This window comes from Falco cherrug, chromosome 9 (genome assembly GCF_023634085.1).
Source record: "Falco cherrug isolate bFalChe1 chromosome 9, bFalChe1.pri, whole genome shotgun sequence".
Taxonomy (NCBI): Eukaryota; Metazoa; Chordata; class Aves; order Falconiformes; family Falconidae; genus Falco; species Falco cherrug.
In genome coordinates, this window is record NC_073705.1 from 7868241 (window position 1) to 7886301 (window position 18061).

At 44.8% G+C, this 18061-nt stretch overlaps 1 protein-coding gene across 9 annotated transcripts in view; it reads right to left on the reverse strand.

The window, feature by feature from the left end:
• RAPGEF1 (Rap guanine nucleotide exchange factor 1) overlaps nt 1–17545 on the reverse strand; it is a 92385-nt gene extending 74840 nt beyond the window's left edge. For 3 of the 9 annotated variants that reach the window (XM_055719811.1, XM_055719806.1, XM_055719809.1), the window contains exon 1: nt 16972–17246. In XM_055719811.1, the coding sequence (XP_055575786.1) occupies nt 16972–16996 (25 nt within the window). In that variant the 5' untranslated portion in view covers nt 16997–17246. Of the gene's footprint in view, nt 1–15187; nt 15428–16971 lie in introns of all 9 variants that reach the window. The other 6 variants (XM_055719815.1, XM_055719813.1, XM_055719807.1 and 3 more) reach the window with 5 other exon arrangements.
• Between the last annotated feature and the right edge of the window lie 516 nt (nt 17546–18061).

The following is an 18061-nucleotide window of genomic DNA, read 5'->3' on the forward strand; positions in this document are numbered from 1 at the left end:
GATCCTTGAGCCTCTGTGAAAGATTAGGATCAACACAACCAGGAGGCTAAAGCATGAGCAGTACTCTCATGTAAGAAGCTGAGAAATGTTGGTTGAGAAGAGTTGATGGAAAGCTACCAGTGCATGGACCTTCTCACACTTCACTTGATGAACGTACCAGAGGCAGGGCCACAGAGGGCACTGCCTGGAGAAGGTCTCAACATAGCCATTTGCACAGTTACCTAAATTTTGCCAGCAAATCATGGCTACAGCCTTGCCGGCCTGCTCTGTTCCTCTAGGTGGCATGCTCTGTGCACACAACATTACCTGCACCCTCTCACAAATGGAGAGGCACCACCACTATGCAAAACTATGTCTTCCGCTCCCACTACCTCCTGAAATCTCAAACACGAACTAACAACCCGCTCACTGGCTATACAGCCCCGGTGGTAAACTGAAAAGCCCACAGAAGCTTATGGAAAAGCAGACATCATAAGATCAAACCAACAAGTTAAATCATACCAGTAAATGAAACAAGGGCAGGAGCTGTACTCTGTATTCTCACGGCACTTTCCATCACCCCTCATCATGAAGTCAAAAGTACAGCATAAATGCTTGCATAAAGCTCTAAAAATGTAAAGCTCTAGATAAAGACTAAGTATGACACATTTTCCTTTTTGATTCATGAAATTACAGCATCAAGGGAAACTGAATCTTGTTCTCAAAATAAGCTGGAACGTCCCACGTTCCCCATCGCTACCACCCTCATGAGCCACGGCCTGAGGACCACATTCAGCAGCAAACCAAGCTCTACTGCTTGGGCAAGATGTGTATGTTTGTTCCTTTGCTGTGACATACGTACCACTATTTGCTGGCACATCCTTACACATCTCCAGGACAACCCTGCTGAATCAGAACCTTGTGACACAGGCTCTTAGACAGAACGCACTACAAGCAACATGAGTGCATGCATGAAAAAAATGGTAAACTAAGAGAAACAAAGGGCAGCGAGAGGTGATAAAGAAGAAATCATATCCTGGTATCAAAGACAACAAGCAACAACACCAAATACAGAGTTCAAACGTAGAAGGAAAAGAGGTAACTGAACCTGGGTTGGAAGTATCTCAGAAGCTGAGCTAGGAAACTATCACAGTGGGTTCACTTGTGTCATACGTCAGCTATAGGTGAGGGGGTTTTCCCCTTCAGCAGCTTATCTCTGCATACTCAGCTTCCAGCCAGGTTCATATTCGGAGCACAGCACTTCTTGCATACTCCTTTTTTTTTTTTTCTTGTGAGCCAAAGGTCAGCAGATCTGCTAGAGCCACCTGTACTCAGGAAGAGCCCACTGGAGCCCAGCACCTCCTCCACTGCCTGCAGCTGGCACTGATCAGAGGGTTTTGGAGCAAAATAATAATTTCTTTTTCCAGAAATTGTTAACTACAGAAATTCACTGAAATGTCATTAATTCAAAGCAAATTTTTTGGTGGAAAGCTATGGAAATATATTTATCAGTCTTGACAAAAGTCAGCTCTGTGATTAAAAACAGACTGTAACAAAAAGTCCCAACGCGCTGATTAGGGACCTCAGGACCGGGAGCTGACGGCATTTCAAGTGTGTGCTCTGTCTAATACGGGCCTTGGTAGAAACCCAGTCTAAGCAACACTGGTGGCACAATGCTAGGAAATGCTAAAAGCCGCAGAGCCAGCTGAGATGCCTACTTACAGAGCCAGAACCTGCTACATCAACTCAACATGGTATAAATCAAATAAATTTGTACCCTGGAGCAAGAGTTTGGGGAGTGTCCAGACAAGCCTTTACAAATATTAACTAGCCTGAAGTTAAAATACCTCTCTGTAAACTATCCTACAGATTTTGATACCTTAAGAACCAGAAAGTTTTTCCAATGTAAAATTCTAAGCAACTGAAAATATGAAAGCAGTTCTTGATACAGCTTAGCCACACTTTGGTGCCAATCATTTAAGCTTGCGCTGCTTTCTACTGATATTAAGGCTTTCACAAGATTTTTCATATGGCTTACTCATAATGAACAGCTGCTCTGGCAACTGCTGGAGTCAGCATGTACTTCCTGCCTTGAAAAAAGTCATCAATATATCTCAGTACAGAAAATCATACTCTCTTTAAAACAATTCATGATAGGGTTTAGATATCAACTGGCCACATGCCACCGACACTCCCTTAAACAATGGTTACACCCTCTATACAGCTAAAAATGAAATAGCTGAAAGGGAAGACGTTTTGTACAGGTTCCCAGGGTAAAACACATCTAAGAAGCACTGGTCTGGGGCTGACATTGTTCTACTAAAAGAATAAATATCTGAGTCCAAACTGTATTTCCTTCACCACCTTCCTAGCCTCACACAAGAAGAAAATCCATCCGAGCCTTCCTTTTACACTTCTGGTGCGCTCTAACAGAGCAAAATCCCAGCCTTTTCTAAAACTGTTAAATAAATTAGAAGTGCTGCGGATTATGATTTACCCTTTTGTTAACATCGCTCGTAGCACCAGTGAGACTGCCAGCTGAGAAGAGGTCTGAAACTCTTTCCATGTTGACTTTACGCTGAATTCAAATGTTGAGTGATCTGCCTGTACAGCGAGTCCTCAACCACAGAGAACCCCTCGTGTAGCAATGCCACTTACAATGCCACCACAGTGGGACAGGCTGTCAGGACAAACACCATTGTATTAATTGCATCTGTTGATTAACCAGCCCAAGAACAGCCTTGTTTCAATCATAGGCTTTATAAGACAGTACTGAAATGTTACTGTAAGTGTTGAGATGGATGAGTCAACAGATAAAATACAAAAGCATTTGTAAGGAGTCTCTCACTGGAGTAATTTGATAAGCTGCACTGCTACACAAAATGATGGTCTTTATTGACATAGCTTGCTCATACAGTCCTTAACTTGGTTTTATGTTTCAGTCTTGTTTTTTGCAAGCTTTCCAGGCAGAGCTAGGCAAACACACATGTACTGTTACCTTTGCAAAGGTGAAAGACGGGTAAAGACAAGTAAACCAAGCTGAAAATAATTGAAAAAGTCGTATTAGATGCTAATCCTCACTTCGGGAGTTTACAATGGCTCTTCTCTGTATTTTGGAAGCTTTCCTTGACCTTGCGGAGTGAAACCCCTTTCAAACCACCAGGTAAATATAACACTGGGGGCTTGGGGGCCAGACCAATGCAGGAAGCACTGGCCACACACCTCCAGCAAGCCTCTCCTCCCATTCTTACTCAGCTGAAATGATCGCTGCAATGCCATGTAAGGTCAGCAGATTTAGGTTACTGGAAGAATGACATTTTAAACCTGCTGTCTCTCTCATCCAAAACCATCTGCAATTCATCTTTTCAGGCTGAGATTATTCACTCTGGGGGAATTATCCACTAATCAGTTTTAATCTCCAAACTAGGTCCTCACAGTTGCAGCTAGTCAAGAGCTCAGTCTGGTGGAGATCTGGTTCCCTCTGCTCCTGCCGGAGGCCACGGTAATACAGAACAGTCTCCCACGGGCTTTAAAATACATTTGATGGCAACTCCATGACAACAGGCAGGTCTACGCTAAGGAAACTGGCACCAATTTAGCAGCCAACTCTGCCAGCGAAGGAACAGAGGCACTAAGCAAGGCTTCAAGTTATAAATCGCCTTCACTGGGCTGGGCCTTAGTTCTTTACTTCTTCCTGCAGAGGGAACTGCTCCATGTGGTTTTGCCCCACCATGATTTTCTGGGGTAGGATAAAAACTAATCAAAACCAGAATGCACAACAGGAAAAGGAGATAAGGACTCCAGTATTCCCCCCAAAATACATGTGCACAGAAAGAGGTCAGCACTGACTTTTGGCTCTTAAGCACACTTGCTCACTAGCCTGGCTGACATTCTGTTCAATATTTGTCACAGTCAAGCGTGAAACTCAAGAGAAGCGTGTGGTTAAGTGAGTCAGTACCCTGGGTTCTGCAAGTCCTTCTCCCCTGCTTATTATAGCTGATCCTTTTGCTACAGCCCTGCCCGGTTCCAGCAAAGCATTTCATAACGACTGCTCATCTGCTATAAAAACAGTTCATTCACTCGCCCATACTACGTACCAGCATGAAATTCATTTATATCTCCATCTCTCAGAGCAGACAGCTCTGTCCTGCAGGGGCTTCAGAGTAAGGTGTGCCCTTCACTTGCAAATATGATGCAAATAAAACCCAAAATCCAGACACAGAATGCCTCCTGCATTCACCCAGAAGCCAAGGCAATTACTGCAAAACTTGCAGTTTGCATCAGTAAACACAGCAACATAATAATTTTCGTTTACCTAATTTTCAATTTTGAGGGCCTATGCAAAACCAAAAACCAAACCAAACCAAACTCACCTGGATTTCTCCTGACAAGCACATTGTTGAACTGGTCAAAAATCCTATTTTACCCCCTGCAAAAGAGAAATTCTGGAGATTCTTCTGTTGGTATGATTCAGGATAAAGGGCTGTCTACAGCTGTACAAGTAAGAATGTTTTGGGAAAGAGAGATGTTTTTAATTCCCTCCAGTCCATTTAATAAAATCTAAACATCATAGCTTAAAATAATCCTGACTGACAAAGCAGGCCTTCCTATCCAATACAGTATAACAATGTACTGTATCAAAACTATTCTCTACCCTCTCCTTGGGTAGAGGATAGAGGTAGCAGAGATGGAGAAAAAGAAACCATTTACACAGAAGAGCAGAAACCTCTCTACCCAGACCCATTTGTTTTACTCTGCAAGTATTGACAGATGAGTAATGAAAACTCTGCTGCAGACACAGGCTCCTCTTCAAGGCAGCATCAGTTAATAAACCACAACCACAGCTGCAAAAATATTAAGGAATTTAACTAAATGACTCCTTCAAGGGCACAGGATTGCAGGAGGAGCCAGTTTTTGTGCTTTGTTATCATCCCAAAGGTTAAGATCGTAGTGTGCAGCACCAACACAAACCAGTGTTACTTTTCTGGATGTAAGAGCTTTGAATAACAATTTCGTTAAATGTATCCTACTGAGTACTAGTATTTTTAGCATGCTTTTTTTCTCCATTATAATATTTGAAACTTAGTACACCATGTTGCCAAAGCTTTTAGATGTGAAGTACCTCATCTGAGAAGTATTAAATGATAAAAATGAACGAAAATAATAGCAATACCAAAACCCACAGCCTGTTAACTCTCCCCACAGGACAAGCCACAGCACTGGTGACATTGCCAAGAATGGTGTTTTGCACGAGTTACCGACTTTGGATGCCAGACGCAGATCAGGACCTTGATCAACAGCCATGTTAACAGCACATGCACCCTGGGAATGATTTCAGAACCAGTTATGCTTTCACTTGATGGGGGAATATTTTTTTGGATATTGCCAGTGGAGCTCCAACGGACTGGATGACCAACAGCTGTAACCTTAGATGCTATTATTTATACCAGCCCCAAATACTTACAACTTCAGAAGTTTCAAAACAGTGATGCAAGCGATCAACAACCTTTCAACACCATTTTTGTTGTTACTAACAGTCTTACACACCTTGTTGCCAGAGACTTTCAGGATTTATAGACAAACTCATTTGCCCAGCTGCCACAAACAATCCCTCAGATGTTTCCTTTGTTTTGCCTTCTCTGTCAGGTTAACTTCAGCCGGAACAAAAAATGTAAAATACAAATTCAGGTGGTAAACCTGAAAACAGATAACTACAGTCAACTGCCAGGTAAGCATTTTTTCCTTACGCATATAGTAAAAACCCACAACAACTCCAGCAACCCCAGGCAACGACGCTGGTTGTGCCAATGTCTGGTCTGAACGATGGTTTTGATCCCTTGAACCTTGGCGCTCCCCAGGCTGCCAGCCAAATGGAAGCTCAGAGCTCTCCTGTGTATCACTTGCGGTATACCTGATGTCTCCAGGGAGCCCTAAAAGTATTACAGTGAAATGTACACCTCAGATTTGAGGTCTAATGAACAAGGCTGTAATTCAGGGTAAAACCTAAGAGTAAGAACTGCCAATGCATATTTAAAGAATTTATACAAGTGCTTTCACCCAAGACAGACAGAAGCAAAACCATCTTTGTTTAAAGACTACCTAGAAATATACAGTCAGTCACGAGAAGCAAATTCTCTCTTTGCATGCTTTTTAAGGGTTTATTTGCTCTGCTGTTTTTACCAGGATACTTTGGCTTTTAAGAGCAACCCACCCCTCACTGCCCTCGATTGGCTCCTCTGAGCTGTCCCCAGAAGACACACATACTTGCTTTTTTCCAAAGGATTTTGCTCCTCAGCATTCCCTGTTCCAGGCCAACCAGTTCACAATTCAAGTAGTCTTTGTTCTAGCAGCAAAGGAAAAGCTTTTTTTATCAGTGTTTTTACCTTTCAGCCTGACGCCAAGTCATCAGCTGATGGAACGCAATACCTCATGTCTCCCTGGGCTGTGCAGCACAAGGGAAAGCAAAGAAATTCAACTTTAAAAGGTCTAGCGTCTGTTTCTTCTTTGGGAACTAACAGCAAATTAGATAAAAAATTCTGCCAGCTCACAGACCTGCCACTAGCAACGGGGTTAATATTAAGTGAGCTCTTGCAGGCATCCCCTTTGTGGTACATAAGGTTCTTTCACTAGTTCTCAGCAGTGACTTGGACATGAGATGGGATTTTGTTGGAGGCAAGGAGCCTTCTAACCCTGGTTTTGTCGCTGGAGAGTCAGGCGGTCTGAGGGGTGAACACCACCGCCAAACAGCACATTTGCTTTAGTGCTGCAAGGAACAGCCATGCCAAAGCAAGGATGGCAGTGAAAAAAAGGTCTTCCGCAGCTCTGCCTCAAGCACAGATGCAGCAAGCCGTTTGCTAAATCAATGCATTCAGCTTCACATAACAACAGTTCAAGCAATACCTAAAATCTCTTCGAACAGCTTTCCAACAGGACAAAAACCTGCCTGAGGCTGGGACCCATCTCCCCCAAACGTAGCTGGGTGAACGTTAGGTGTTAGGGTCTACGCTAGTCAGTCACCACAGGCTTTTCCTATTGTCTCTGCTGAAAGACGGGCATTTCCAAACCAATATAACCAGTATTAAATCCGTTTGACAACTGCTGGAATCCATGAGGGACTAGAAATTATTAGAACAAAAATTATATGTAAATAAAGAATATATTACATTTTCTATATGCAAAATTGTATCTATTTCAGTATAGGTGCAATTTTGACCCAGCTTCACAAAATTGACTAATTCTGGGCAAGGATATTCTCAAATCACCATAAATCTCTCTTTTATGAATTTATCTTACCTTGGTAGATTGAGAGGCAAAAGCTTAAATGACACCATCAGTTTTTAACTAACACAAGTGGGCTGGTGAAGAAATGAAGTTTCTAGGCAATAAAGGATTTATATCTGTTCATTCTTAGATCCTGCCCATACGTGAAGGCTGTTGCATCAATTAATCCAGTTGAGGTTAAACTAGTGTAGCTCACTGCACTTTTTTCTCATATTTTTTCAAAATACAGTCAGATTTATCTCACGTCTGTGAATTTTACAGTGCAGGATAAACTAATGAGACAAGTTTAGACAAAATGCCTATGCAACTGAATAAGCACAAGATCGTAACCTTAGTTAAATCATCAAACAGCAAACATTACCCAGGTCTTATTTCAAAAGTCATCTTCTATGAGCAGTAAAACTAGTGAAACACTATCTAATCCGCTTCCAACAGAAGAAAACTAGCTTCCTCACGTCTCCCTTGGCACCCCCTCTGTAGAAGCAGCACCATGTGTGTTAGCAATTCTGAAATGACACACGTACTAGTTGACACTGGATTGCCAAACAAAGTATGGGACAGCTCCATCTTCCCTTTTGCCGTAACGCAGGCGCTATTTTGGTGCCTCTGTTTTACTCAGTCTTCTCCAGAAAACATGCAGAAATTTAAACACATTTTAGCATTGATTCCTCTCCAAAGGTTGACTGAAATTGGCCAATAGGTCAAGAGTTCTAGCAGAGGATGGATGAGCCATCACTATTTCCTTATGAAAAGATGCTACAGATTAAGTAAGAGAGGTACTGACATAAGAATCAAGCTTAGTTCCGAGCAGGCACACCAAGTTATGCATCAGGACTCAGTGGGTCTTTAAAGGGATGCTGTACAGCTGAACATCACAAAAATGGCCATATTTGAGAGAGCCAGCTCACTGTAAACAATGTACTTTATCATTCCCTATATTAACTAAAACATGTTAACAGGGTGGTTCTACAGCTTTCACAAATGTTTCTTCTGTAAACTACAACAGACCAGGCTGACAGAGCAGGAGACAGAAGTGCCACCACTTCCAGTGACAAAAAGCGAACAGCTATTCACAGAGCAAACAGAAAAACTAAGCTGAAAACAAGAGAAATTTGCCACCTCAGTTTCTGTCAGGTACATTCTCCCAGATATTGCTCATACAGAGAAAAGATTTTTTTTTAAAAAAAGTCATGTGACTTTCAGATGCATAATGGTTTTGGGTACTGCAAATTTCTCCCATATAGTAGCTCTGGCAAAGCAATTCCAAGCAGTAAAAGAGTAAACTCAACCCCTGCACCACTCTTACCATGCTCCATCAAAAATCTGGCATCAGACTTAACATATGATTTCACGTGACCTTTGCAAGGATACTTATACAGACAAACCACCTCCTGCGCGAGCCAATACACTAAATTTTCTGTAAGTCTCTGTAAATTCATAGATGAGCTCTACTAAACCTATTGATAGACCTCCCTAGCTCCTTAAACCTATTATTCTTGGATATAACTCAGTTTAAAGCTTCTTCTAATTAGAAAAGCAGAAAACAGACACTTAAAAAAATTACTATGGAAAAAATATATCCAAACAGGGATATTTAATTTCTTCGTATATCAAAGTTGCAGCATATATCACTCCCAACAATGAAATGCAAGACTTAACTGTTAAGCAAAACGTGGATGGGAACCATCCGCACTTTATCTCCCAACACTCAAATTGACAAACTTAAGGTAATACAGCTAGAGCACAAAATGAAAGGATAATCTATCACCCAAGGAAAATCGTGTTTTAAAGAGTATTGCCCTGCTAACTGAAGCCCACTGTCAGACAGATTCACTGAGCACTGCTATCTAGAATTGATTGGAATGTACTATACAACCAGAACTAAAATATTGATTTCCCTGGGTGCCCTTCATTACATGATGTTTGGTTCGTAAAGGAAACTTTCTAAATATGGAACTAATTCCTGAAGCTACTTCACCACTCTTGGGCAGTATGGATAGGCCAGATTGGTAGACTGGGAAGCACAATAAAAACATCAAAAGGCAGGGGATAGAACAAGTCATGCTGTACGTTGTGAACACACTCCTTTTGCTCCCATTTTAATTATTAAAGACTACCCGCAAACTACAGTTTAACAGATGCAGAACTACATAGTCAGTCTCTTGGTAAAATCTGATGAAGGTTTAATCAACCAACCAAGCTGCTGCACCCACTTAGTCCAGCTTTACCAGCTATGGGTAACTTTGATTTTAACCTCTACTGATTTTTTTTCCTTTCTTTCCAGAAGTCTAAAAAGAAAATTCTCATCTATTTTCTTTCAAAACCCAAGATTTTTGTACATGTGAGGGACGAAATTAAAGATCTTGTTTAGAATATAAATGGGACTGCTTCAGTGAATATGTTAAGTTCGCAACAAAGGGCATCCCCACAGGAAGCCTTCAGAGAGAAAGAATGAGAGCATGCGAGTGCCAGCAAGCGTTAACCTTCCTCCCTCAGCAGAATGAATTAATATTTCTTTAGAGGCACTCATGGCCACACCAAGATGTTAACTTGAATCACGAAATGCACAGTATTTTCATGATAGCAGAAAAGCTCTACACAAAGCAGCAGAGATCATCACCCAGGTAAAGTAATATAATGCAAATCATGCATTTGCTTAATTCAAAGAGCCTCAGCCCCATAATTAAGAAATCTCCGGGTGCCATCCATGCTCAGTCGACCCTCTCAGTGGCGTAAAAGGGGAACCAAAAGAAAGAAACATGAAACCAAAGTGCTAGCCAACGCTTAGAAAATCCACATAGCTCTCGGCAATTCTCAAGTCTTTTAGATTACTCTCCTAAATATGGTAAAATAGAAAGCAAGTGTAGGAGAACCGATTCTCCCAAATACTGTCAATATCTTATCACCCTCAACACTAAGTGAACGCTCTGATACAGACCATCTTATTCTTAAACTTGTTTCTATTCACTTCTTCCTTGCTTTCAACATGAAAACATTATCTTACAAACTCCACAGAACGTGAGCTATGGTAGCAACTAAAACAGCAAACGGATTTCACATCAAAAGACTGTTTCAAAGCTGAAGAGCTTTAACTGAAATATGAAATGCAAATAAACACAGTATATATAAAAATAAAAAAAAATGCAAAATAAAAATAATCTCATCCATCGACTTTCTCAGGTTACTTCACAGAATACGTGGGGACATCATTTCTCCTTCACATAGATAAAATTGTTTGCTCTATCAGTATCAACATCACGCACCACAAGAAGAGATCGGAGATGTATTTTTAAGGAGGGATGCTACAGGTCAGGTAATACAGCTGCAAATTTGTCAGGCTGCAGTAACGTGAATAGCAGAATTGCAGAACATTCTTTTGGCAGCACGTCCCAACCTGCAGGATTCCTGCAGCTTTTCCGGATGGCTGAAATTCATCTTATTTCTCTTTGCCTTGGAACAGACTTCCGTGAAAGCTGCCGGGAGCCTCCCCCTTGCCTACTTTCCCTTTTTGTCATCAGTCTGCCCTTTTCCTATCTGCTCTACTTGCACGCTACTTAGCCCACCATTGCCTCCTCTTCTAACATCTGTGGGTTGGGCATCCTCTCACTTCTTTTCTGGTCTTCCCAACCATTCCATCAGCTTCTCCAATTGTGTCCCTTTTTCCTTCTCTGGCCACCTTTTCATACACCTCACAGTTCTGGGGCTGCAAATTCAAACTTGCAAAGGTGAATAAATCTAGTTTTCCTCCTCTAATCTCTACTAAAGCACTGAAAATGACACACTCCATTACTATCCCCTCATCCCATTATGTTCTACAGCATTTCTCAGCTGAACACCATGAAAGCCAAGCTTTGGTTATTTAGACAAAATTGACAAGTAACAAAGCCAATATTCTTGCAACAGCTAGGTGATTTTAATACTCCTTCCATGTCGCTTCCGTGACAATGGCTGAATCCTAGTGTTAATAAAGAAAAAAAGACAGATGTAACACCAAAGAATTTCCCAAATATTCAGACACTTACAGCACAATAAGTTTTAATTAATTGAATCACATATTTGAGAGGCTGAAGGATCCCTCTCCACGCGCAGGTTCTTGTCCAGATAAGGTAAAGTCGCCACAGGAAGAATAAAGGCTGGAAGGATTCATTTCAGTGCTAAGCAACAGGACACAGAGGTCAACAGCTCTGCAAAGTGGCAGAAGACCCCAAAACTCCAGATCTCTAATTTCAGCAGAAAAATGTTGGGATGGAAAATGGAACAAGTTATATCTTCTGCACGTATCCAAACTATGCAAAATGACAGGTGTGGTGAGCAGGAGAGAGGAAGGCGGCTATTAAATCATCTTACTTGTAGGTCTGACATGTCATTTGTTGTTTCCAATATACTACATAGTTTCTGAAGCAAGCCTAGCACGAAGACAGGAGATGCTATCTATTGTCTTACCTTTGCTGGGGTACAAGGATCTTCCAAATTTGATGCTATGGCAACAAACAATCCCAGCTACCACCTCTCAGTAGCTCAGCTGAGAACTACCTAGACATCTCCTGTAACGCACATAATGACCGAGTGCTTGAATCAAATCTGATCAGCCATCAAATGCCTCTGCCAAGGAAAGGTGTAACATCTCTCTAGTTTCTATAAAATGAATTCTAGAAAGTTAACACTTCATGTTGCTCCACCTGCAATTAAAATGCTGTAAGCTTCCGAATCAAATGCTCTCCTTTCAAAAGAATTCGTAAGGCAACAGCAAGGTTCATTTTGCCAATTCTGTCCACAGGCTTTCAACTTTGGAATAAATAAGGTGTTAATGTATTTTTTTTTTCCTAAAAGACCCACATTATTTGCATCAGCATCTATCTGCATCTATAGATAGAACTATTCAGATATCAGCTGAGGTGTCAACTACAATTCAAAACTTGCAAAATGATGAACAAAACCCTAAGGAAACATGAAAAAGTAGTTACAGGTTGATTCCCTTCCCTATAAACAAATACCCAGGTTTCTTCCACTCATGCAATATATTGCAACAAGCCATGCTAACAGCCTACAAGTCCCTTAAAAACAGGAAATATTCTCTGCAAGTGAGGCAACAGACCTAGATGAGGGACATTTGACTGACAGCGAACTTCCACTCATCTCTCTGCTTGCCAGGAGGTTAGCAAGAGCCAGTAAGAGTTACCACCACATAAAAATCACACCAATAGATATATTTAGTCATTGCGGTTCAAGGAAAACGACTGCTTGCACTGAAAATAAATTTAGCAATTGTTTCCAGTTTCTGCTTTTTCACTGACTAAGGCACAACCCAGCTGCTTCACATTCCAGTAGGCTTCAGCTGTCTTTTTTTCTCCCCTCTTTGTCCACTTCCTTCTTACAACTGCTATGACCATCTCAATCTTGCAGCAGTTATCCCACAGGCTACATTTCTGAACACTCCGGTCTTGAAGCTATACAACGGAACACCTGTCAAGCCTACAATGACTTATAAAAAAATGCAAAATTCTGCTCTTTGTGCCACTTTGCAGGAAACTAAATAATGCTCATCTTGTGCCTGTATTTTGCCTCTACACAAAACCAGACTGAATTGTTGATGCTTTTTAAACAAGTTACGATAGAACATACATGCAATGTCACTATCCCAGTAGCATGCAGCAATGAATGCAGTAGGTGCTAAAAGCCCAAGTAAAGAAGAATTGGAACTGAATTGCCTTTAGGGTTGTGAGGTGAGTCTTTAGAACAGAGTTTAATTGTCAGATCCCTGGACAAGACATTTCAGAGACAGTTTTTACTTTGTTTGAAAACCTCCAGTAGAGCAGCACTTATACTGGTCACCTGCAAAACTTCTAATTTGAAAGCCCTCACACTGAAAAGCACGGTACAGTGGTGAATACACATCTCAACCGAGAAAGAGTTCTCCCTAGTAACTCACCTAAGCATAACTTAAGACAAAGGGAAACTGCATAAAACTCTACAGGTGTAAAAAATATGCAGGATGATTTCCATAGAATGATCCAAGAGATGATGACAGTTCAAAATATATCCTCCCCAAAAATGAGATCCCCAGGAAACTTCACATTAATAGAAAAACATGTGTCTGATGCACAATTCAGAATCACGTAACTTGGCATGGAGGACACTGGACAAACATTAATTCCGATAAAATGGGAATAATCTGGCCTCCTGAATTGTTTCTTCTGTTTTGCCATTTTCCTTAAGGACAGAGTTCTCCTGGGATTACCTGTAGATGTTTATACCACCAATACTACAGGATGAGACTTCAGAGGTAAATTTGTTTATCAGGCAAATGTTTATGAGTAAAAAGTGAAGACAACAGCGTTTTCAGTCTGCATGGAATAAATATATTCAGTTGAGTCCTGAGCAGAATAGAGATAACTGACTGCACTCCAGGTAGCTAACACTTGAAACAGTTATCTCAAACAACCTTTAGCAGACAGCTATTTAAAAAGCAAGCTTACAAGGGATATGAAAACGCTGCAAGAAATTACAAGATTAAGATTGAAAACATCAAGTAGAATAAATCTTCAAAGTATGGCACCCATATGTTCTTTGGTTTTAATAAAGGGCATTCTTGAACAGACCTGCTTCATGGAAGACCTTTTGTTTTAGACCTGATGGTGTCTAACTGCTCCCTTATTGTCCCTGAACGATGCAGAATAGTTCAATTCCCTGGAGCACCTAATCCATCAGGTAAATAAATACAGGAACTCACATATTGCCATGGTAACAGGAAACCCAGGCAGAACCCGCGACCTTCTCCACTCTTTCTTGACATCCTTATTTTGGATTTTAGATCAAAACTGTAAGACTAACTAGCATGAGAGCAAAAATTTTCTGAAAGTGAAGACAAAGAGTCACAGTTCTAGAGTAAAAAAACACCAACACTGGATGTCATTCCTTCTCTTCAAGTCTATGCCTGTCCTGCTTTGAAAAAGTATTTGGAAGTCTTCTGGCTGGAGCGAACAAAACAGGGGGTCTTATACTAGTGAAAACAAAATACACCGTCTTATTCTTTATTTACCAGATGGCTCCTCTTCACTCCAAAGCAGTGCTCTGAATTGCTCTACAGTGACCCTTCTGTTGATTAAACAACAGTACTGAGAGGCTCCGGAGGGAGCCTTGTCCGCTCTTCCTTGGTTGACAGTATGGTAGCTGTTATCTCTAATCATTTATTATTGTTTTTTATGAAGTGTCAACAAGGTGTTTCATTTAAGGACCCAGGGAGCAGATGTATGCAAGATCTCTAGGGATCTCACCCTATAAGGTAACACTTTTTTTTTCCCCAGCAGCCTGACTAGGCAGACCTAAGAGTTCAAACCAAAGCCCAAGCTCATTCCAAGGTCTGTCAAGATGGCTTGTCATCAGGCAATACCCTATTTTATTTACAGCATAATGGGGTTTGCATGTATTTCCGTTCCCATTAGAACAAAACAAATTCAAATGTACACAAATACGCAGACCTTAGACCTCACCGCATTTGTCATGACTCTGCACCCTTTGTTCTGCTACCGTATATATTTTGACAAATACTATCCCAGAATTATTGCGGTATTACAGACTATGTTTATTTGGTGATGCTGTTAACCACACTGTGTCAATCAGAAGTTCAAATACTCAGAAACAAGTGATCAAGACTGTACTGCACTGGAACAGCTGGCTTCTAGCCCTCCTTCCCTCCCTGCCCCCGTCTCTTCTCCTCCAGTTTACATTTGGACTAGATTTTATTTTTTTTAAACACCCTTCCTAAAGAAACGAAGGTAAAAGCAGTTGAAAGAGGACAGTCTCCCAGATTTACAGTTTCTGTCATTCAGCAAATCATCACTACGATACACGCCCACTAGAAAGAATGCCTCTGCATCAAGGCTTCACCCATTGCATCTTCAAAACTGTACAGTTATACAGCACTGACCTGGGGACGTATCCTGCATGATGTCTTGAGTTCTTCAATGGGAGTTCAGTGTGTTGCAAGGCCGGGTCTCTAGGTTGCGCAGCGTATGCTTTTTGTATGGTATTTTTGGCCTTTCTGTTCTATTGTTTATGGAACCGCGCTGCGTTTGTGTGTGTCTACAGAGTCATCTTCCCGCGTTTGAACTCTTCACGCTGCTTCGCTGGTGTGGAGTTATATTTACTATTCTCACAGGGTTATTTACTGCACGCGAATAAACAAAATGTGATCACTTATTTATACATCTGTAATTACTGTCTACAGCACTATCAGCATTTACTAAAATCCCAAGCCAAATTCACCTCTAGCATAAACAAGTGGCAATTATTTTAGAGTTGGCCCCACATCTGTATATGCTGCTAGCACCTTCCTTACTCAGTTACCCGCTTCCCGGACAAACAGTTGCAGCGATACACCAGTAAGCATTGAAAAGACATAGCCAGAATCTCAAAGCAAAGCGTTATGTTGCGATACTGTGTAAGGGATCGTGCACCAGATTAACCTATGATATTTCTGGAATAACATTTGTCCCATGATGCGATGCACACTTGTTAGACAGTAACTCAGCGCTAAGAGCTGGAAACATGCCTACATACTGCACTGAAAGCCGGCTGCCAGGCAGCCAGTCTGCTTCTCCCTGGAGGCTGCTCCAGAACCCATGTCACGGGAGAACAGATCTGTATACAGCGCAGCACAGAAGCCAGAACAAACCGGGATGGAATGATCAAACCCAGAAAGCACTGCTGCCAACTTGACTCCTTTGAAACAGGAATCTTTCCTCAATCGGTGGCCACTGTCCTGGAAAGCCTGAATGCATCCCGACTCAGAGTGCTACCCTGTGCTCCCCAGTAGGGAACTGCCTAGCTTCTTACAACGAAAACCACAAAAACAGCGTTGATTTTTCCCTGCTAATGAAAGGCAACATAATTAAACTAACTTCACTGCTTGATTTGCAAAGCACTAACTGAATCTTAAACGTCCTACTCCCGCTACACGGCAAAACAGGGGCAATTCAAGCATCTAAAGTGACAACTGAGAACCAGACACGACTCCAGAAGCACAGAGAGACAATATGATCTGTGCTCGAGCGATTCCTGGTGAAAGCAGCTCCCCCGGCTCTGGCTCCAGGCGAGCACCCCAGGCAGAGGGGAGAGCTTGGCAGGAGCAGGGAAAACCGAGCACGTTCCCTCTGACATTTGCCCGCGGCCTCATCTGTCCCGGTCCTGCCCAAACGCCAGAAGAGGAAAGTTGGAGAAGTTGTAATTCATCGATGCGTGTAGGCCCCAAAGCGTTGCAGCGCCCCGGCTTTGCTGATGCTTCGCTACAGGGGAAGAACGGCTGGGGTGCGGGCAAATAGATTAAAAATAAAAATAAAATAAAAAAAAAGGGAGGGGAGGGGAGCCGCTGGAGCAGGAGGAAAAAGCGGAGGAAGAGACAAAAAGCCCGAGCCAGCCGGCGGCCGGGCAGCGCAGGAGCGGCCGCGGGCAGCGCGGAGCCCCGGGCACAGCATCCCCCCGCCGCGCCTTCGGCCGCGCCGCCTGACAGGAGCCCCGCGCCGGCCCGGGCCGCCTCCCGCCCGCCGCGGGGGCCCTGCCCGCCGCCCCCGGCCCCGCCGGGCCACGCCAGGCCCCGGCCGGCAGCTCCGGCACAGCCCCGGCGGGCCGCGGTGGCGGCGGGGCGGCGCTGAGAGGCGGGCGGCGAGCGCGGCCGCCCCGCCGGGCTCCCCCCGGCCTCCCGGCCCCGCTCACCTGCTTTCTCGATCTTGCCGGACATGTCGGAGCCGGGCTGAGGCGCTCGGGGCCCGGCCGCACAGGTAGGCGGCTGCGAGCGGCCGCGGCGCGGAGCTGCCAGCCGCCGCCGCCTGCTGCCGGGCCGGCCGGCCGCGATCCGCGAGAGGCGCTGCGGCGGCGGCCTGTGGGGCTCGGCGGCGGCGGCGGCGGCGCCGGCAGCGCCCGCCCCCCTGCCCGCTCCGTGCGCTGCGCTGCGCTCCGCCGCGCCGGGCCGCGAGGGGAAGAGGCGGCCCGGGGCTCCCGCCGCACACGCACACGCGCCGCCCCGGGCCGCAGCGCCGCCTGCCGGCCGCGCCGGGCACCCGCCGCCACAGCCCGCCGGGCGGGGCCGGCAGCGGGCGGGCAGGGCGGCGGGCGGCGCCCCGGGCGGCGGGCAGGGACCCCCGGGGCGCCGGCAGGGGCCGCCGGTTTCCTGAGGGAAACCCTCGGCCTGGCCCCCGGAGCGGGGCCCGGGAAGCCGCGCGGCCCCGAGCGGCGGTGGCGGGGACGCTCGGCACCGGCTGCGGGCCCAGCCCCTGGGCCCGGGGCCTGCAGCGAGGGGCTGGGGGCGGCCCTAGGGGCGGCCCGGGGGCAGCCCTGGGCCCTGGGGGCTCTGCCTCCCCGGTGCCCGCCTCCGTCCGCGGCTTCGCGGGGGGGCCGGGAGCGCCGGTGGGCCGCTCCGGCCCGGCCTGTCCCTCCCGGGGGTCCGCAGCAAAACTACAGGAGACCGGGGCGGGGGGAGCTGGCAGAGACCCCGACACAGTTTTTCAGTGGGACAGGACGGGGGTGCTGCCGCCACGGAGCGCCCACAGCACCCACGGGTGCCCCAGGGGAAGCCCCCGCGGCCCCCCGCCCCCCATCCTCAGCTCGGGGGCCACGGGCAGCCCCCCGGGGCAGTGGTCTCCCTCCCGCTGGAAGTGACCGCAGAGCTGGTGGCCACGGCCCTCCCTGGGCAACAATAAAAGGCTTATGGTCCTATTTGAAAATTATCTTATTGCTACAACTTAATTAGGGACAAATGTCACGGCGGTGCCTTGTCTGGCAGGTGGTGCCCTGTGCTGCGGAGCAA